At 35.4% G+C, this 23,475-nt stretch overlaps 1 protein-coding gene across 9 annotated transcripts in view; it reads right to left on the bottom strand.

Moving 5' to 3' along the window:
• PCLO (piccolo presynaptic cytomatrix protein) overlaps positions 1-23,475 on the bottom strand; it is a 402,967-nt gene that overhangs the window by 368,466 nt on the left and 11,026 nt on the right. For all 9 annotated transcript variants that reach the window (XR_004371190.2, XM_032761204.2, XM_032761205.2 and 6 more), the window contains exon 3: positions 5,426-6,832. Coding sequence is in view for 8 of the 9 variants with exons in the window: in XM_032761204.2 (XP_032617095.1) it covers positions 5,426-6,832 (1,407 nt within the window). In the remaining variant the exon portion in view is untranslated. The remainder of the gene's footprint in view (positions 1-5,425; positions 6,833-23,475) is intronic.

Genomic DNA, 23,475 nt, shown 5'->3' with positions numbered 1-23,475 from the left:
ATGTTTTATACACTCATACTCACTAGAAAGGCAGATAAATCATTTGAACATTGAACCATATACTTTCACCTAGGAATGGTGGCCAGCTGGTAGACTTAGCTGGAAAAAACACTTGCACAATGATTCCAGCCTCTATGCTTCTCTGAACCTCTGAATCCGCTCCATTCTTCTAAATTCAACAATGTAACACAGCCATCATTATTCCAAGGGCCGCAAATGTTACCTGAATGTTATGCATATATTTACAAGTTTGTTGGTATTAAAATCCTAGCAATTACCAACTGATGCAACTTTAAGAGAGCACTGAACAAGTGGCATTATTACCTAGTGCCTTAGGTTTTCTAAACAAAATAGTAAAGAGACCACTGGCTTAACCTCTGAACCATACCTTGTGGCTTGATAGCTACACCTCTCAGATACTCATTCTCCTAATCTCTAAAATACAACAAAACCTATCCCACAGGGCTGTGGTGAGAAAAGTGCTTAGTACAATGGCCTCACATAGGCCAAGTCAAAACAGCTGCCCTATTATAATTTATTAAGCAGTTATTAATATCAATTTACCTTTCAAACATCGCACAGTTTTTTTTTCTGGATCATAATTAAAATCATCTATTTATGTTTAATATCTAAAATAAAAACACATGGTAATCAAAAATATAAGGCAAAAGAACAATATTACAGCACTTTTAGACTTCCAAATTAAATATTATTTTAGATATTATTCAAGTTTGGAAGGATATAGTGAGAAAGAAATCACATATACTAGTGGTGGCAATGTTGACTGCTATCACATTTCCAAAGAGAATTTGTTATTCCAAGGTCCTCATCCCTTGATGTAGCAACCCTAGTACAAGTTTTCCTTGGGAAATAGTTAAAAATACTAACATTTTTGTACAGAAAATTCATTAAAAATGACAACAGCCTAAATCCTGAATGTAAGAAAAATGTGTATAATAAAAACATACATCCATAGAATTAGGTAATAATTATTTAAAATGTTACTTTGGGTGTTTAATTATATGGAGAAATGTTATATGTTTACTGAGATACAGAACTACTATACAGAGTAGAACATTAACTATGTAAAAATGCATAGAAAAATGGGAACTAAGAAGAAAATTACTTTTGGTTTAAATTTATTTAAACAAAAATACAGCTTTATTTTGAATTACTCATTGAATATTTCAACTAAATATTGCTCAATAAAAAGTACATCAAATTTATCTTAAAAATTAATGACAAATTAATTTCCTAATTTTTTTTAACTGGCCAGCTTATAAACCTTTTTATACTGACTTTAAAATTGCTATCAGGTGTATTCTTTGCCATGGGTGCCAGAAATTTTTAATTAATGTAGATCTCCATTATGTTATTTTTGTTGTTGTTGTTATTATTATTATTATTTGAGACAAAGTCTCTCTGTGTTGTCCAGGCTGGAGTGCAGTGGGGCAAACTTAGTTCATTGCAACCTCCGTCTCCCGGGTTTAACCAATTCTCCTTCCTCAGCTTCCTGAGTAGCTAGGACTACAGGCACAAACCACCATGCCGGCTTTCTCATATTTCTAGTAGAGACAAGATTTTACCATGTTGGCCAGGCTGGTCTCAAACTCCTGACCTCAAGTGATCTGCCCACTTCGGCCTCCCAAAGTGCTGGCATTACAGGCATGAGCCACTGTGCTGACCAGTCTCCATTATGTAATTCTTTTGAAACTAATTAATGGTAGAATTCTTTTATCCTTATTTATTTCTTCTTATTGATAATTCTTTTAGCCTTTAATTTCTTTTGTGTGTGTGTATGTAAATGCTTCTGAGTACTGAATATATACGCTTTTTAATATATTAAGTAATGGCCATTAAAGTAAAAGGAAGGTATGTGTTTGCAAACGAAGAAATGCAGGATATCTTCACTAGGCCATTTTTGAGTATTTAATGGAAAATGTGGAAGCCACCCAGGCAGAGTAAAGATCTCAAAAAATCTCAGTTACATCACTGGGTCTTATCTTAAAAGACTCATTTGTTGCATAGTGACAAATATCTCCGAGCAATTCCTACATTATTTAGGCCATGCACAATCATCTTGCTAAGGAAGCAAAATTATGACTCCAGGACTTCTTGAAACATGAGGAAAAAAATTTACTTCTAAATATTATTTTCATAGTAAAAAGTTAGCTTAGAAAAGAGTGCTAACAACAATAAAATAAATATCCATTATGAGTAATTCTGACTCATTTTGAATTTGATGACCAGAATGACAACAAATTCACTAGGTAAACTGATTGCCAACTTAAGCTGTTTTTCTCAGCATGCTTCCAAATTCTGTAAGACTAGCTTTTTAAGAAAGCTCAACTGCCATTTTTAAAACTCTTTCCAATACAAGGTATTTTCTGACTTGGCAGAAATTAAAGCCTAAAAGAATTGTCTCTTGCTGTCAGAGGTTAAGGGATTATAGTGCCATTTATACAAACTGGGCATCAAGCAGTTAAACAGTAAGACTTAGGTTGAGGTCTGGCTGCACCCCAGGGCCTGCAGGCAGCCGTTGGCACTCCTCAGGTACAGTGGGAGGTGTTGTGTATGAGACAGGAAACAACCTTAGCGACAGGTGTGTTTGATTAATGAGAGAGAAAGAGGGAAACCATCTACAGCTTCCCAACCAATGACAAAATATGATGAGCTCTTCTCTTAACCAGAGAAACAGAATAGCCAAAGGGAGAGGGGGTCAGGGTGGCACCAGCAGGAAAAATGTCCTGTCTCACAGCAACCAGTACAGGAGAAGCAGAAGCTTGTATTAGAGAGTTGGACATACTTTATAAGAAAATAAATGAAATTACCGAATCTTTTCTTGAGAGAATACCATTTATTTAGACTTCAGGCATAAAATCTGAGTATTTTCAGAATGTCCTCTCTGAGACTGGCATGGAAGTACAGTACTAACCAGCCAAGCAGAAAATATTAGATCACAAGAAACATATTACAAGCAGAATAAGGAAAACATAGACACACAACAAAGATCTAAGAGGAGATGCTTTCCTAACTCCTAACTGGGAGAAATGAAGAAAGATTAGTAGGAACACTGACATTGTACCATGAATTACACCTGTTAATAGTATTTACAGTTTGCTGGATACATATACATCTATACATAAGGGTATATGTATATATGTTTATATATACATATGTGTACAAAGGTGTATATATATGCATATACACACACACATGCAAACACATGCCATTCTTTTCAACTAACTCCTTTTGCCATTTTTCCAAAGTCCTATGGAGTAATGATAGAGACTACCTGAACATGTAATAACTCAGCTAACCTTTATTCATTCCCCTGATGCCAAGTGAACTTTACCTTGAAACCAGAGGTCACCAAGATCTTATACTAACTGAAAACTTCATGTACATTAGCATAGTCAAGGTGAGCCAGGAATACTAGTTGCTTTTGTTAGATCTTCTTCCCTTCTGAAACCTAATCTTCCAAAATCAAAGAAACTGCCACAGAGCAAAATAATTTGAACAATGACTGATTATCTAATGCGATCACTCACATTTGAAGTATGACCTCATCTAACCGGTCTAAATACTTGAGACAATTTAGATTTTCAAACTATTCAAAGTAGTGAAATTCCACACATGTCCTTTGTAATTCTCTGCTTCATTCAAGAAATCTCCTTTCCAAATTACCACTTTCAAAATATAATTTGCCAGCACACAGAAAATCAAAGATTTCCCTGAAAGGTGTATTGTCTTTCTACCCAAGGAACTCTCATTAGACTTCCAAATATTGACAGAATTCTAATAATTACTATAATTCAGATACACACATACATATGTATGTATCCATATCCATACACATATATGTAAAATTTTAAGTTATAGTGCTCAACTCACACTACACACCCATTTTTAAGTGTGTAAAAATATACTTTAAATGCAAAAAGTATAGTTTTGTTTTTAGAAATGCAGTTTGCTTCATAACTTCATTGTGTTGATACTATAAAGATCCTCATTACAAGGTACAATTTTGTTTAATATATAAAATAAATACAATTGTATTGGGGAAAAATTTTCTCTCATGAATTGACAACCAAAAACTGCTCTTCTAAAAGTGTATTTTTAAGGTTTGTTTATGGTTTTGCTTTTACATTGAATCCAAAACACTGTAACTAATAATGACAGTTGTTACCACGCGTGAAGTGCTAAGAGAAACCAAAATTTATGTCCCTTTAAGATAAGTCTTAGTTAAAATTATTCATCACAGCTAAAGAGGAAAAAAAATCTGCTTAAACTTGTAGCAACAACACTTTCATATAGTGTTAATTAGATCAAAGCAAACTAATGTCTTTTTAAAGTAAAATGAAATTTTTCTATGGTTTTTTTAAAAAATATTTAACTCAAGAACACCACCAAAAACGAACTCTAAAGCTTATTTTATATAAATGCTAAAATCTATTCAATTTTTTCATCATAATGAATAACAAAATCAAGGACTTTGGAATGAAATTATTCTTAAGTATTTTTGGTTTGTATGAAAGCTTGGAACAATTATTCAGATTAATTCCCAGACTGTTTATTAAAACATTGTTGTTACTTATTTAAGACAGCAGTAATTGTTTAACCCCCTAGTCTCCCATGATTTAAATATTCTAATAGCCCTAACATGCTATTAACGTTAATAGATTCATTCTTTTATAACTATATTAGAAATTCGTCATCTGCTTTTTAGTCATTTACATTGCAGAAAAACTATTCTTATCATCCCATTAAAAAAATCCTTCATGTTAGTTATAGAAATCCATATATCTTTCTTTCTTTACACAGCTCCTAGTAAAGTACCATATCATATGGGTGCCAAATAATATTTCAAACAGAATTATAAAAAGCCTAGATATAATACATTTGAACCACTATTTTCTACTAGGCAAAATTTGTAACTTACACAAAAGTTCTTAACAGTTTTTAACTGTTCTTAACATAGTAGATTTTATGGTGTTTATGCATATTCGACCAAACTTCTTTTATTAATGTATTACAGAGACTGGAAGGATTAGAGATGGGAATAAAATATTAAAACCTTTTATCTGGAGTTTACATGTGAAAACCAAATAGTCCTCAAAAGTTATTATTTTTTTTCTTTATTTCATGAATGATTGGCTCATTGTTATATTAATTTAATAATTAAGATGTTCATCTAACTTAGCTTATTTCATCTTCTTACTTGTGGAACATTAACCCAGGAAAGTACAAATAACATGAACTCTTAGTAAGAAGGTAAGCTGGTAATAAGTAATTGAAACTTCTAAGATTATCAGTTTATTTCCTTCACTACAAATGTATTTTTTGCTCAGATATTTGGCCACCCAAACATTTCAAAATAAACCCAGAGACTCACCTCCATATGTAATATATATATATAACTTACCTCAGTCAAATGTGGTGTAGGGTTAAATCCACAGAGATTACACACTTGATTCTTGCATTCAGTGCAAGTATTGAAGTTAGGAGGATCCTTAGAACCTACGTTGAGTTCAGTTTTGCAGAGAGGACAGGTTGATTCTGGTTTGGGAGATTTCTCCAGTTTTGTGGGAAGGACAGCCTTTTGAGGCTCAGCTGTTAAAGATTTGCTATCCTTAATAGGTGGTGGCTTTTTTTCTGTTTCTGTTCTTTTTGCTGTTGGAGCTTGTTCAGCTTTGGGTTCTAATTTTTCAGCTGCTGGGGCTTTTGTTTCCTTTTTCACAGGTATAATTTTTGCAGGTGCTGGTGGTGCTTGACCTGTGGATTTGGGAGGCCCTTGCGAAGTAGGTGGCTGTGAAGGGGCAGGGGCTTGTTTCATTGGGGCCCCTGGTCCACTTTGTGAATGAGGTCCAGGTTGGCCTGCAGTGGAAATTAAATTTGATGCCTGGCTGAAGATTGATGCTCCAAACCCAAAGAGTTTCCCAGTCACGGTCTCTTGAGGAGTTGTAGGCTGTGATTTGGGGGCATCAGTAATACTTCCCAGATTCAGACTGAAACGTCTTGACTGCTCCTGAGGCTTTGGGGACTGTTGAGGTGTGGGGACAGTTTGGCCAGTGGTAGGTCGTGGGCCAGGGGGTGTTGGTGACCCTTTTGGCATTGGCTTGGCGTCTGGTTTAGGACTCATTTTGCTTTGTGCTTTCTTGGGTTCTTCCTTCTTTTGTACGGGGTCAACTTGTTTTTGACCTTTGCTCTCTGAACTGGGACCGGGATGTGAAATAATTTTTGAATCTGATGCAGGTCGAGGTATGGCTTTAGAATCAAATGGGGTGACTTTTTCCCCTGTTGGTGGAAAACTCTGCGAGGGTTTGGCAGAGTCTGTTTTTAGAGGAGGGGTTGTTTTCTCTTCAGCTTGTAACTGTACTTTGGAGCTTGGAATATCAGGTTTTGTTGTTGCTGATGATGAAGATACAAGGTCTGTGGTTGGCTTTACCATCTTGGGCTGCTTTGGTTTATTGTCAGCAATAAGGGCCTTGTCCTGCTCAGATGGGACAGAAGGTTCTTTGGCAGGGGCTGGCTTGGACAAAGAATCTGCCTCAGGGGGCTGCTTGGCCTTGGCTGAAGGAGAGCCATGAAGAGTTGGTTGTTTCACTAGTGGCGGTGGCTTTTTAGGCTCAGGTGCCTTGGAGAGATCCTGTTTAGGTGCAGCATCCTTCTTTGGGGAAGTCGGCTGTGGCTGTGGGGATGATTTGCTCACTGCTGATGTAGTGGTAACAGGTGCAGTCTTCGGTTTGGGCTGGGGTGATGACGGAACTGGAGCCAGATCCCCGCCTAGAGCTCTTTTCATTTGACAGTTCAAACAGAGCCACTCTTTCACCTACAAATAATATAAAACAATGGTCACCAAGACAATACTGTAAAAACACAAAAATGTTTTCAAAACATGCATACTGCCATTTGAAACTACGTCTCTCATCATTCAAAGCAGAAAATATAGAGAAAATTACTTTAATAAATTGATATTAAAATATAATTAATGGGCCAGGCGTGGTGGCTCATGCCTGTAATCCCAGCACATTGGGAGGCTGAGGTGAGCGGATCACGAGGTCAGGAGTTTGAGACGAGCCTGACCAACATGGTGAAACCCCATCTCTACTAAAAATACAAAAATTTGCTGGGCATGGTGGTGTATACCTGTAATCCCAGCTACTCAGGAGGCTGAGGCAAAAAAATCGCTTGAACCCAGGAGGCTGAGGTTGCAGTGAGCCGAGATCGCGCCATTGCACTCCAGCCTGGGTGACAGAGTGAGACTCTGTCTCAAAAAAAAAAAAATTATAATCCTCAGGAACTAAAGTACCCTATATTTTAAGGAATATATAAAGTAAAAATCAAAATATACTTTTGTGTTTCTTCTAATGGTAATTCTGTTATTCTTTGCCTTTGATTTACTTAAGTTTTGATTACTCCCAGAAATAGAAAACCATGTATAATTTAAGAAAAAGCAAGTTTTATGTTTTTTTTTAACAAGCTTCCATAAAACTTGTTTTTTCTTAGATTATACATGGTTTTCTGTTTCTGGGAATAAAACATGTTAGATACCATAAATCAGTTATGAGAGTTATTTTCTCTATTGATGGCTCATAATCAGTTTTAAGATATACAGCCCAGAGTAGGATTGCTAAATTATGAACACATTGCTAATTTTTAAAATTAGCAAAGCATTACTCCCCCCTCCCAGGTGACATTCAAATGTTTTAAAATACAAATTGTTAACAATTCTGAGTTAGAAATAGGATATTCTCTATTAACAAAGTAAATAAAAAACAATAGCACTCCCTCAAACGATCACAAATAGCATGATTTAACAGAGAAAACATGGTTTCCTTAGAAATTTTATGAAGATACTTGAAAAATCAACATAAGTAATGTACATATTTGACTGGTGATATATATATGTACATGTATGCATGTGAATGAGAGAGATTTGTATACATATGAGATATACATATATATATACACAATATGCAAATGCTTTTTTGCATTGCATCTATTGTGAAAAGATGTTGTGTTTGATATCATATTTTAGAAGATAATTTAAAAGTACCTATGTTTAATATTTACCTTTTTTATTATTCTAAAATAATGTTTCCTTATAATAGATTATTTTAAATATTACCAAAATAATTTAGAATATATAATTATACCATGATCCAACATTCTCCACCCAACGTAACCAATGTAAATAATTTGGCACTGAAATTCTTTGTACAGAATGCTGCACAATGAAAAAATATATATAAATATAAGGAGCACAGGCACCAGACAAACTTCCCACAGTACAAAACTGCAAAGTGTTCAGCTGGCAAACAGTACATTTTCTATTTTCAAACAATTTCTTTTTGAAAAAAAAAATTGAATTAATCATTCCTAAACATTTTAAAACTTCTTTGAAATTATTTAAACTCATGTACCAGTATCACAAGGCTTATTTTGCACTCTCATGGAAAGTAAACTTATGTTTGGAGAAGGTTAAATGAGATTTTCAATTTGAACTGAAACGTTATACTTCTGTTTTAAAAACTGAATCACAAAGTAAAATTATGATATTGTTAAATATGGGTGGTTGGTACATGGATATTCATTCATTCATTCATTCATTCATTTATTTATTTATTTATTTAGAGATGGGAGTCTCGCTCTGTCGCCCCGGCTGGAGTGCAGTGGCTTGGTCTCCGCTCACTGCAAGCTCCGCCTCCCAGGTTCACACCATTCTCCTGCCTCAGCCTCCTGGGTAGCTGGGACTACAGGCGCCCGCCACCACACCTGGCTGATTTTTGGTATTTTTTAGTAGAGACGGGTTTTCACCATGTTAGCCAGGATGGTCTCGATCTCCTGACCTCGTGATCTGCCCGCCTCGGCCTCCCAAAGTGCTGGGATTACACAGGCATGAGCCACCATGCCCAGCCATGGATACTCATTATATTTGCTTTCAATATGGGTATTATACACCTCTGTACTCACTGTATTGTCTTAACCTTTCTATATGTTTGAAGCATTTCACAAAATAAATAACTCTTTATACATATAAATATTTGAAGTCCTAAAACAATCAAACAGTTGCCACTTCTGCAAGTACCATGGCAAAAGGCAGGCAAAAATGTAAGAAAATTTCACTCCATTTTCCTCATTGGAAGGAAATATGTCTATAAATATGCATCTACCCACTCACTCATATCCCCTATTATCAATGTCAACTCTGCTGTTCTACTATGTGTTTTTCTCATTAATTTTCTTCCATAGCCTCAAATGATCACCTCATAATCATGCAGCCAGACAAAAGAAGAAAAATAGAATTAAAGGAATAATTCTTACATGTATAGTCACTGAAGTTTTTCTATAAAATACCTATTACGTGCAAGATCTGTACCCACTTTAACTAGTTTAAATTACAAATTTCCAGGATTAGTAATTTTCATTACCATTAATTGCTTTTATTCTTTTTAACAAGTGTCATAACCAAAGTAGTTTCAAAATAAACAATACTTATTCTTTTATTGAAATATTTATTGAGCACCTTCTACAAGGCAAATACCACTGAATAAAAGAAGCAAAAATCAGGCCGGGCGCTGTGGTTCAGGCCTGTAATCCCAGCACTTTGGAAGGCCAACATGGGCGGATCTCCTGAGGTCAGGAGTTCAAGACCAGCCTGGCCAACATGGTGAAACATTGTCTCTATTAAAAATACAAAAATTAGCCAGGTGTGGTGGTGCATGCCTGCAGTCCCAGCCATTCGGGAGGCTGAAGCAGGAGAATCGCTTAAACCTGGGAGGTGGAGGTTGCATTGAGCTGAGAAGCACTCCAGCCTGGGTGACAAAGCAAGACTGTCTCAAAAAGAAAAAAAAAAGCAGCAGCAAATATCCCTGTCCTGATGGAGGCTATATAACAATCAAACAAGTGAATGCATAAGACAATTTCAAGGTTATGGTAGATATCATAAGTGGGAGTTGAACGATGAGAACACATGGACACAGGGAGGAGAACATCACACACTGGGGCTTCTCGGGGAGTATGGAGATAGGGGGTGATAGCATTAGGAGAAATACCTAATGTAGATGACAGGTTGGTGGGTGCAGCAAACCACCATGGCACGTGTATACCTATGTAACACACCTGCACGTTCTGTACATGTATTCCAGAACTTAAAGTATAATAAAAAGAAGAGATTAAAAAATTATGATATAAAATCCCAATTCAAATTGTTTTAAAAAGAGAAAACAATTATCTTTAGATAACAGTCAGCGGACAATATAGATGGCAGAATTAAAGCCTCGTCATGTTTTCTAACAGAACTTTCTGGTAAACTTAATTAAATAAAAATTTTAAATATCACTAAAGACATAGAAGAAATAAACTTAAACCTTCACAAAAAATAAAGTACAATGAATGAAGACAAGATGTACTTGAAAAAAGAACTGAATAAATATTCTACGTACAAAACAAATCTGATGATATTGTGGTGATTCTTTGATACTAGTTTCTCTTTTTTTCCTCTGAAAAATTTCTTGGGATGTATTTGGTTTTATTAGTAAAATTATAAGTTTCTTTGCAATCTGAACATTGAAGCTTCATACATAGCCAGTATGCCCTAACATTATCTTTGGACAACTGTAAAATTAGAACACTACCAGACATATTTAATGTATCATGTATATCAACACTGGGACACATTTTATACTATCTTTATTCCAAAATCAAATGATTCACTGTGGTTTATAAATGTACATGGATATAACTCTACCTAAGCAGATAGTTAGGAGAGCTAGTAAAAAGGAGGTGGAAAATAGGAGTCACTGTCCCTTCACAGGGAGATAATTCTGCTTTTCTCCTAATATACCCTTTGCTTGAACAGACTCCACCCCCTCATCTTTTGTCCTTTAAATGACCACATTTATTTTAACTTTGATAAACAACACAGAAAAGATATTTGATCCATCAACGTTCCCCCTTATTGCTAGAATACAGGTTGAAATCATTATCTATGGCTAGTTATATAAAAGCTTTTATCCTCAGGATTTTTTAGAAAGCACCTCCTTTTTATTTAATTATACTGGCCAAATCTGTTGAAGGTAGAAATGATTTGTATTTCAGCACTTAACAGTCTTGTACTGAAAACAGCAGCATTTGCAAGCCCCTAATGCAACTGACAAAAAGAAAAAAGAAAACGAAAAAAGAAAAAAATCTCTCCTACATATTGACCAAATGAAAAATTCCATAACCAGCCCCAGCATTAACATCACAAACCATCTTTGCTGTCAGTCAGGTCTTTCACAATGCACTTAGGATGAGCAATGAATAGTAATACTTCCACTGCTTTCTCAGTTACCCAAGTTCAAAATCTCATAATATTTTTACCACATTCCGATTTATTCTGAAGTGGGTCTGGATTGCTTGTGAAAGTTTCTCTCACATTTCCAAAGCCACTGTCTCTCATTTGGCCATTATTATTTCTCAAACACTTCACATTTTCACCAAAAGTAACCTGTTTAATACAACCACTCGCCTTCAAACCTCAATGCCTCAATGCCTTTATCTATGAAATAAAGTAAAAATTTTTACAAGAAATTTAAAGTATATAATTCTGTTGGTGTTCTTATGCTAGTATTTATGTAATTCTGCTATTTCCAGGCCTGTATCTCCCCAAAGGCTCAAAACAACAAACTGTAAAGACTTACTCATGGTAGTCTTTCTATTAATCTCCAGTGTATAAATGACACTTTAAGCATCATCAGTTATGTTCACAAACATGTTTTGAACTAGTTTGAATTAAACAAATTAAAATATTTAACTGCGCTCTGTGTTTACTGTGAATCTTCCACTGTTTAGCCAATCTGTACAGCATTCTCAAGATGCATGCCATTCTCCACAGAACCCTACTTTGTACCTTAGGCCACTGAAAATCTATTCTCATTTTGATTCAAATTGAAGAGTCTCTCATAATTACAACATCTGCTAGCCATAAATATTTTTCTTGCCTGGAGATAATCACTGTCTTGTTTCACTTCCAAAATTAAACCTTTATCTCCAATACTGAGTAGGGACATACCTGCCCCAGACACTTGCTGCCAGTTACACACAGTACCTATAATACACTTGGTCCCTTCATTCAGCATGATTGGGTTTTCATCTGCTATAGCCATAAATGAAAATCTTAGATGATTTTAGTCCTTATCACTTCCTCCCCATGCCTGATTCACAGAAGATGGAGAAGTTAGGCAGACAATCTCTGCAGCCATGCCTGATTCACAGCAGATGCCTTCCACAAAGGTTTCCTAAAGAACTTCCCAAATGCCCTGTCAAAAGTGGCACTGCCTCTCCAACATTATACTACAATCCACATCCATTTGACAAATGGTGGGAGAAATGGAATAAACTCTACCAGGAGAGCCTACAACCATATCAATGTGTCCTGAAACGACTCTTACTTCAGTGTGCAAACATTAAAAGGGAAGAATCCAACTGTCTTAGATAGATCTGTCAAGCCTGAACTTTTCCTAAATTCCAGATTTTATATGACAAATAAGGAAAAATAGCCATCTTTGCTTTCCCTATCTATAGCCTTACTCACAGAAGCTGCATAAATGAAATTCAAGGTGTGAAGATATAACTGCTTAATGAGCTACTTAAATTCAATTATCTCTGTGGAAAGGAACAAAAGAAAGGCATAAAAGTTTTTGTTCCTTTAGTCTTCTGATTTAATGTGCTATAAAAATGGGGGTAAGAAGATGATCAGACAGGATTTCTGCTCATTCTGAGGCCACTGTGTATTCTAATGTGGATCTGCATATAATTCCAACACACCTGTCTGCTTAATTCAATCCTTGCAGTTTTATTTTGTTAAGCCTTTGTTATGTATGAGAGGTGTCAAATATAGTAATACAAGTTCATTGGCTAAAGCCTTTGATAGATAATCATAAGCACCCTATTTAGATTTTTCAAGAAGTACTACTTGAACGTTTAATTGTGAACTTCACATAAAGAGTATCAATTAATGGTGCCACTTTCAAAATAAAGTATCAAAGCTATTGATTACCAAAAAATTATATTCTGATTTTTAAGAGTGTATCTTCAATAATGACTCAAAATAATCAATTTGATATATCTAAGCAATGAAGTGAATTGATAAATTTGGGGGTTTCAGAACTAAAGCATATTCCTGCTTAGAATTATTATTAATTTATTAAGATTCAAAACAGAATGGAAGCCCTCCCCACCCGCCCCCCACCCCGACACACACACAATTCCAGAAAGCATAATGACCAACATCCTCTCTTCTATGTAACTCTAACTGGAAAATTTAAACACATCAACGTAATATTCATAATATGATCTCTGCTCAATTACATAGCAGTAGTACTTGGAATAATGAAACATCAAAAGAACAAACACAATGTTAGGAATCTATATTTGCTCTTTTTGTACTGTTCACATCAGCTGCTAAATTTTCTTCAATCGTGCTATTTTCCTGTCTTTGTACAATAAAACCTGTTGGGCTCTTACTTTTAAACTCATCACAACTAAACTTTTCTGCAAACCATAATATCTAAATGGACTATTTACTCCATCAAAGCAGTATTTCTATTCTCTCTTACCTGAGTCATGACTCCCAGTCAACTTTGGGCTCCTCTCATGTTTATGTAAATGCTATCGATCTTTTACAATCCACATTGAATTTCCTCCTTTTGTCATGTTTATTCCATCATCAATGAACGTCTGCTGTTTTTCAACTATTACAGTACCATTATACCCCAAACCACAGCATTTAAATTCAAATATGTAGTGATTTACAGTATTTTCCAATTGTTTCCTCTTGTCTCCTCATATAAACTTTTAAAAAGTGCAAACACGGCCAGGCACGGTGGCTCACATCTGTAATCCCAGCACTTTGGGACGCCAAGGCGGGCAGATCACCTGAGGTCAGGAGTCCAAAACCAGCCTGGCCAACATGGTGAAACCCCGTCTCTACTAAAAATACAAAAATTAGCCCAGCGTGCTGGCATGTGCCTGTAATCCCAGCTACTCGGGAGGCTGAGGCAGCAGAATCGCTTGAACCCAGGAGATGAAGGTTGCAGTGAGTTGAGATCACGCCACTGCAATCCAGCCTGGGAGACATAGCAAGACTCCGTCCAAAAAAAAAAAAAAAAAAAAAAAAAGAGCAAACACTTCTGCTTACTTTTACCTCTATGTTGGATACCAAGTAATTTTTAGATATTATTTAATGGTAAACTATGCAAAAGTCTTTTCTCCTATTTCTCATCATATTATTTTAAAATACTTATTGAAGACCTTCTATTACTTTGAATACCAAAAATATATAATATAACCAGGCTAAAGGTTTTAAAAATCAGTATTAGGAAGATGAAATTGAGATAAAGTTTGATAACAGATTATGTTTTGTGCTACTCAAGGACTACTCAAGCCACATGAGCTCCCCCACAGAGGCAGTTACTCCCCAACAGCAGTTTGGATTCAGATGACTCACTGTAGTTGACATCTTTAGCTATTCATATTCATGCATAATTTATTTGGGTTAAAAACTAGACACTAGCATTCCTCAGAACTGTGATGGCATACTCAGCAACTTAATAAAACAATTTTCTTTAAAATAATACATCCAGAAATTGAATGGACATCTCCTCTCTGAAATTGCATGGATTACAATTTCTGCTATGTAATTCAGTAGCCATAAACAAACCTTGCAAAACATAAACTAAATATGCACTCTTTTCACCATAATAATGCTAACTGAATGCTAGCAATAACATTTCTAAATCATTACAAATAGGATCAAGTGATAAAAGCATATTTTAATATGTTTGTCAGGATTGTCCAAAAAAAAAAAAAAAAAAAAAACCTGACACTTTCACCAAAGCACAATTTATAAAATAATTACAGTACACGGACATGAAAGTGTATCCATACTGTATCACAATTACACAAAGAGAGGAGGATCTCAAATCAGTAAATTGAACTTACATGCATTATGCATTAACACTTCTAAACTGCCTCTCGTGGTGAATTCAAACTTTTACACCTCAGTTGATTAACACACACCTAGATCTACCATAAAATATTGCAGCCTGTGATCCAAGGGTTCCAATTAGACAGTGTTTGTGTAAGTATTTGAATAGTTTATTGCATTGTCCTCTTATTACTTTATTTAGAAATAACAAAAGATTATATTAGTGAAAGGAATCAAAGGTCTAAATATGAACTCATTCTATATGCTGAAAGCAGCATATCTTTAAATCAGACGCTCACTAGAATTAAGCCAATTACTTGCATGTTGACTTGAGAAGGAAATAAACATATTTTTAAAAATATATGAAATCGCTGGGTGCAGAGGCTCATGCCTGTAATCTGCACACTTTGGGAGGCTAAGCGGGGCAGATCACCAGGGGTCAGGAGTTCAACACCAGCCTGACCAACATGGTGAAACCCTGTCTCTACTAAAAATACAAAATTAGCCAGGTGAGGTGGCACATGCCTCTAATCCCAGCTACTCAGGAGACTGAGTCAGGAGAATTGCTTAAACCTGGGAGGCGGAGGTTGCAGTGAGCTGAGATCACACCATGGCACTCCAGCCTGGACAACAAGAGTGAAACTCCTTCTCAAAAAAAAAGCAAAATTTATGAAATCCTTAAATATATTAAGGCCTCTATAAAAAGAATGTTCATAAGGAACTTTTAGCCTATTTTAGCTCTCTGTGAATAGATGCTCCTTACAACTGTCAATTATTAAAATTTTACATAGATATATGTATAACCATTTAACAGTATGTTTAAGAAAAATCTGAATTTAAAATTATGATTAATGCAATTAATCTGCATTACATTATTTTCAAAAATGTTTTACAAATCTTATCTACATTTTTCATTGTCATTTATTTCCTTCTGACTATTTCTTTAACCCATTTACAGGATAGATTAACTATCCTGTCAATAAGTTAAAAACTTTAAATAAATTTAAAAAGATCTACACATTAAAAATTTTCCCCAAAAATACAACTACAGAACCCTAATCACATGTTCACATAGTAAAGCCTGCTACTTGATTTCTTTAAATTACGTTGCATACGTAGAAATCTGTTCATAAGAGTTGTTTTAAGTATTCAACTGGTAATGCTTACTTTGCTGAACAAAGAGTAGAAGTGTCATATTTCTATAAATTGTATTGCAAGTGATTTTTTTATTAGAGAGAAATAATAGGAAAGGCACTTTACTACTTTATATTGAAGTGAGAACTGATCTCATCTATATGTACTTTTTCATATTCTCTTTTACAAACAAGATTCCATCTTAAATTGCTAAGCATTTGGCTCTCTTTTTAGACTCTGAATTCTATTTCTGACAGTAGCCCGTTAAAGTTATGACCTTCATCATCTCTAGTCTCAATTTTGAACAGAGTGGCCTGCTCAGAGTAGGAGTTCACAGCTTTCTTAGAGAACAAAGAAATATGAATTAATGTAAGTCTCTGGTTTGGACAGAAGCAAGTATGAAGGAAAAAACAAGTACTCTTAAACCTCGATTTTTTTAAACTAAGTATTCTGAAAATATCCCTGCCAAGAACGTTAATTTCTTTTTAACTTTAAGGATATGTAAATGTACACACATACATACACTTGCCATAACCTAGAAATTTAGAAAATGGTATGGTGAATCAAGTAATCCAATTAAGGACAATGTGATCTCCTATAAAAAGGTGCTAAATTTTGGGTCAGCAAATCTCATTTCTTGTATGGGATCCATTGCCAAGTAATTCGGTGACTGTGCAAAAGTAATTTAAATTCTTAATCCCAGTTTTCTTATCTACCAATGGGGTCAATAATGATGGTGCTATCCCTATCTGCCTATTAGAATGTTATAAAGATTTTTATTAGTAGTGGTAATAGTAATAACAATGAATGTTTACCTACAATTTTAATTTCAGAGCCCTTCCACTTATATTGGAAATGTGATTTTTAGCTTATGAATACTCTCACATTACAAATAATGAAACTAAACCCTTAAAAAAAAAATAAAGTCACCTGAGCAAATCACACAACAAATAAGTAGCTGATCTAGGTAGGATTCACACCCACGTTATCCAACTTTAAAATCTCGTATTTTCCAGTTTTCTAAAGCACCATCTTGTGATTAATTTATCAAGAGGCATGGCAGATTTCAAAATACTTTATAATATGAATTCTGATTTTCTTAATTTCTTTACTCATCTTTAAAATGTGGATACCACCTCATTAAAAGAGCATAAAATGACGAAATGCATATAAAGTGCCTCGTGCACAGTTTGAAATGCATGGTGTTCAAACTACAATCTCTCTTCCCTGTGACAAGAGACCAAACTCCTTTCTTATTGAAGTAAGATAAAGACAAGAAACATTGTTTGTAGTGAAAATGTTGCTTCCTTATCAAAGGTAACAAGATATACTTTTCAGTGAATTCATAGTCATGTCACTAAGAGTGGACATATGTGAGAGGCAGAGCTAGGACCAGAACCCATATTGTTTGACACCTTACTGATGCACTTCATACTATTATTACTTTAAGGATAACCAGTATAAACTTCTAGCAGATTATTTACCTCTTTATCTTCAATGTAATAATATATTTGAATTATTTCTAAATGGAGATTATATTTTTCTAAACTAAGATTAAGATACCAAGAGAATTTAGTTTAGTTATAAATTAAAGATGTAAAATAGGGGAAACTGTTAGATATGTGTGCTTCCTCAAGGAATATAAACAATGAGCAAGTTAACCCTTTACATCTTACTGATCCAATAAATACTTTTTTTTTTTTTTTTTGCTGAGACAGTTTCACTCTTGTCGCCCAGGGTGGACTGCAGTGGCATGACCTAGGCTCACTGCAACCTCCGCCTCCCGGGTTCAGGTGATTCCCCTGCCTCACTCAGACTCCAGAGTAGCTGGGATTACAAGCGTCCACCACCACGCCCAGCTAATTTTTTGTATTTTTAGCAGAGACAGGGTTTCACCATGTTGGCCAGGCTGATCTCGAACTCCTGACCTCACATGATCCACCCGCCTCGACCTCCCAAAATGCTGGGATTACAAGCATGAACCACCGCACCCAGACCCAATAATGATCTTAACGGTGGGTATCTGCCTTCACAGCAGAACATCTGTTCCTACCAAGCTAATAATATATAACAACAGGCTTACTAGACATTATGAAAGCTGGCTCTCCAGAAAGATACCTGAAATATCTAGTCATTTAAAAGCTGAAGCTAAAAAAAAAAAAAAAAGGCTTTGGTTCTAATGATTAAACTTATGTATATAATATTAATATTACATATAATGTATATTATAGGTGTATATTAACACATAAATACAGGGAATATCCAAATCATAAGAAAACAGTGCAAACTGGATCACATCAGCGATGAGAGCTAAACAAATACAGTGTTTGTAAACGTAATTAAATAATACATGTTTTTAAATGATTCAATTATATTTCTTTAATTAGAAAACTACTTTAAATAAAGGTAAATTCGCCGGGCGCGGTGGCTCACGCTTGTAATCCCAGCACTTTGGGAGGCCAAGGCGGGCGGATCACGAGGTCAGGAGATCGAGACCACGGTGAAAGCCCGTCTCTACTACAAATACAAAAAATTAGCCGGGTGTGGTGGCGGGCGCCTGTAGTCCCAGCTACTCGGAGAGGCTGAGGCAGGAGAATGGCGTGAACCTGGGAGGCGGAGCTTGCAGTGAGCCGAGATTGCGCCACTGCACTCCAGCCTGGGCGACAGAGCGAGACTCCGTCTCAAAAAAAAAAATAAATAAATAAAGGCAAATTCATTTCGTTATAATTAGGATATTCCCACTTTAAACAGTATGAATACCATAGAGATTATCAGAGAATCGCAAAAAACCCAATAAACTTTGTTTTCCAAAAACCTTATGCATAGAATAGAGGTATTTTATTTTTTTCTATTGGCTTCATGCAAACATTAGGACCAGTTAAAGCATACATGGCTGTGACAAGCAAAGAATGAACAAAGAAACTGACCAAACTTGGCATCACAGGCTTAAAATATTTCAAATCCTCATTGTTATTTAGAATGAAAAATCCTTGACATTTCACCAAGAAGAATACCAATCCTGAAGATGTAAAAATGAAGAATCAAGTCCTTTAACCCTGTATATCATATACTTGTTTAAGCATTTGATGATTTAGAGTTTTTAAATTATACTAGTGTTAATTTTAGTTATAACATGAATTTAAAAAATAAAAAAATAGTGCATAAACATATGGCATAAAAAGTAAAAGCCTCCCTCACTACCACCAAGCCTTACTTTCTGGAATCAATCAGTATTAACTTTTGCTTTTAGTTTTTTTTGTGGTAGCCACTAGAATATCAAATAGTAGATTTTGATTTTATTTTTTATGTATAAATTAAAAATCTAATGTATTTTTACCTTGTTACCCAAGGTGAATTTTTTCATAAGACAACATTATACTATTACCTGTTTTTAGGAATAGAAATAGCTCCTTATGCTGTGGATTTCATAAAATGCTCATTCCTCTACATCCACATTACAACAGGCAGGAGTGAAGAAAACATCTCAGAGTTATCCACACTCCTGGGTACATTCACACCCTTTCCTTCCTTAGTACCCTCACCCTTGACCCACAGCCTCAGTTAGGACTACAGCCGATTAGAATTTTAGTCATCATTAAAAATTCTAGATTGCCAAGTAACTCATCAATTTCAGACTGTAATCACCCAATAGAAGGGAGTGAGGGAACCCTACAACCCAACCCCATCCCTCTCTTGGAACACACTACAACTCTCCCCTACTTCAATTTTCTTCATAACACATTGTCATCTGTCTCACCATATGTTTTGTTTATTTGTGACTCTTACTAGAATACATGCTCCATAAGGGAAGGACTTTGTCAACTTTGTTCACTCTCACATTCCCAGAGTCTAGAACATACCTGAAGTATGGTAGATGTTAAGTAAGTAAATACCTTTTTTTCTTTTGTTTTTTAACTCTATGTAATCTGGGAAAATTCTAGGTCCTTATTTTTTAGACCATTAAATGAGTTCCTTTTTTTTTTACCCTCGACCAGCCCATTGAAATTTGTGTATGTTAACTATAGAGAAAATATCTTCTTACATATCTCTCAGGAATAGTAAGAATTTTCTTACATTCTTTGAAGAATGAATTTTTTCCTATGAGGTTGATTGTTATTTTTGTTATTGTTTCTGTCAGTTCATGTATGTCATTCATGCTGTGTTATTGCTAAAATGTCTAGTTAGGCTCTTAATCCACTCATAGGTAATCAACAGTTTTTTGTCTGCTGGTAGACAGTTCTGCTTCCCCATTTGTTCTCTACTTCGAATGAGAGAAAACAGGATGGCAGGGGGTCAGTATCCAAGTAAGGACAGTTTTACTCTGATGGTAATAGTTTAGGGCATTTGACTCATAGATGCGTAATGTTCTATTTGTTTTCTTTTTAGCAATACCCCATTGTGGGAGAGGAGCATCACCTCCACTTCTATTCTTCTTTTTGAAGGTCCTAGTTTTCTCATGGGGGCCCTTCCTCAGGCAGGTCACCCTTTCATTTGTGGATTAATCTCTGGCTTTAGCCTGAAGGGGTTCCTCCTATACCTTGTCTTCCCAGTGAAGATTAAGAAAGAGACCAATTGTCCTTTTGTTCCTACTGCAGTTCTGAAATTTATTCTTTGATTACTACCACATCCCACTACTGCTTTTTATATTTTTTCATTCCAAGTTAGGGCTTCTCTGAGGTCTCCTGAGTAGCCACTTGGACAGTGGTTTTCTCAGCTCTTTGTTATTTCCATTTTCTTTCTACCTTCAAGGAATTCTTCAACATACCAACTTATGTTTTTGGAGCTCTTTCACATTTCTTGGAATGACTATACTTTAAATCTTTTAAAAAGTGGGACTTGAAGATAGAGGAGATGAGCATTTGTGTGCTCAGCCCTCCTTTTTAAGAGGAACTGTGTGGCAGTTTTTGCTTAGAATTTAAGGTTAAAAAAAAGTCTTTGTGCTAAAAACAGCAAGCAACTAAAAAGAGAACATCCTCTTTTCTAAAAGTTCTTTCAGTTACTTCACCATCAGGAATGTCTTACAGGCTTTCTCTCTCCACAGATTCCAGCCTCCTGACATTTGGCATAGCTCCACTATTTTCTACCAGCTCTTCTGAACAACTTCTCCCCATTTCTCTTACTAGAAAAATAAGATGCAACAGGATTATCCACCAAAAGGTCATGGCCAGTTAAGCCATTTAACCCAACTGAAGAATTTCAGTCATTATTTGTTTTGTTTTGTTTATTAAGTGGAGAAAGTTTATATGAAAGTTGATATATGCAAGTCAAGGAGTTTTTTGTTTGTTTTAGCTCATTAAAGGTGGCTGTGGTTTTGTTAGACAAAATATCTGGCTTCTGCCAAAAGACTAATATATGTGCCATAATGACTAAAAAAAAAAAATGACAAGAAAACTTCATTTAAATCCATTTTAATCCCTAAAATTTGGTTCATTTTCAACATTCTGAAAAGTGATAAGTCATTTTCATTTATTATGAAATTTTATAAGAGTTGGGAAAATTACCAAACATTAAGGACAGGCCTTTAGATCTCTGTTCCTAAATATATCTTGAGTGAGGCTACATACCAAAAGAGATAAAGTAAATCAACAAAAACAATATACTTCTGCTTCCAATTAGAAAGCAAATGTTCAGGTTCTGTGTCAAAATGCAAGCCCAGAGAGAATATTAGAGAGATTTATTCAATTAATGGGCCACAAGAAGAGATACAGCTATACACCCCTCTGGTCAAGGTCTAGGCATCAAAAGTCTAGGCTTGGAGCCAGTGGATCCTTAAGGTTTGTTTGGAATAGCATACATCTTGATAGCCTCCAGAGAAGGCAGTTAATTTAAAGGTGATCCTCTTCACACAGATGTTTGGGTTGCCTGAAGTGCTCATGCGTGGCAGGGTTGGGTTGGGGGGTGATGATTCGTGAGTTTGGAACTAAGGGAGTAAACACGTCCCCTTCCCTAAAGCTTGTGGCTGAGTGTAGCTAATTATCTAGTCCTTCCTTCCTTCCCAGACCTGGTAGTCATTAGAGAGCCATGATGGTCACAAGCAAATATAGTCATAATTCTGATAGATTGGTAACAAAAAATGTTAGAGAAATTCTTCCTTTTTCAAGGAATGTTAAATGTATCTATTTCACCCATACATTACACAAGCAAAGAGTTACATGTATATAAACATCAAGCTGGAAAATAATAAATTCATGTAATTGTACCAAAGGATGTCCAGCTTCTGTCCCTATCTTGCATAGAAAATCTGTTTACTCAATTTGAATATTTGAAGGCAACTTGACCCAGAGTGTTACATCCTCTTTTGAAGATGCAGATTTACTTTTTCATGGATACGTATGAAAGTTATGGTGTTTACACCACAACTGTGACAGAAGTGGTGGTTGTCCCCAAAATTTCATCAACCTTATCTCCTGTAACAGAAGCTTACAGCCTCTCTCTAGAGCTCTAACTTCTCAATTCTGACCTCCATAAAATTTAGGAGTTAGAGAAACTGGCCATTTGGTAGGCAGTATTAGAAAAGATGCCTTTCTAGAGTTCAGAATTGGAACTTTTGATTGCATTTTTTCTTATAGGAAAAAAAATCAATGAAAGTTAAAATGAAATGATATCACTAATACTATTGATCGAATGTCTTTAGATGGCTGCCTCAGCATCTAAGAATTTATGATACCGTTATCTATGTAAAAAAGAACGTACAATAAATTTAAAGGCCAAATTCGTTTCAAATATTAAGATCATCTGTGTTGCAATATATTGCAACTTTAAAAGCACCTCATGTATCTAAAATACTTTCTCATATACATTTTAAGTTAATCTTCCAGTGTGTCTGGCAGAGAGCATGTTATTATTTTCATATGTCAAATGGTACCATTGTAACAGAAAGTGTAAATGGCTTGTCCAAGTTTATTCAGTCAATAAGGAAATGCCTTCCTTTACATAGCTAGAGAGCCTCTCTACCCGCCCTTATGTTCCTAGCTTCTTCCATGCTTATTTATGCGTGTTCAAATTCTTATTATCTTTCATATTCCCAGCTCACATACTTCACCTTTCATGAAGATAGCTCTAATATCCCCCACCGATTGTGATGGTTTCTTCCTTTGACCTTGTAACACTTCATCTCTCCTCCTACCACAGGTAAAATGATTTGGAATCAGAATGATTGGCTTCTGTCTGGGAATATACTATCTGGGTGATCCTCACAACTAAACTAACTATAGTAACTACTTGAACACCAGTTTCCTCATTGGTATAATAGAGAAGAAACATACATGTCCACAAAATTATGGGAAGTTTAATTTTAATAAAACAAAGGTTGGCCGGGCGCGGTGGCTCACGCTTGTAATCCCAGCACTTTGGGAGGCCGAGACGGG

This window comes from Hylobates moloch, unplaced genomic scaffold, assembly GCF_009828535.3.
Source record: "Hylobates moloch isolate HMO894 unplaced genomic scaffold, HMol_V3 SCAFFOLD_1, whole genome shotgun sequence".
NCBI classification, from domain to species: Eukaryota; Metazoa; Chordata; class Mammalia; order Primates; family Hylobatidae; genus Hylobates; species Hylobates moloch.
The sequence above is the reverse complement of the archived record's forward strand: the minus strand, read 5'-3'. Positions and strand labels throughout refer to the sequence as shown.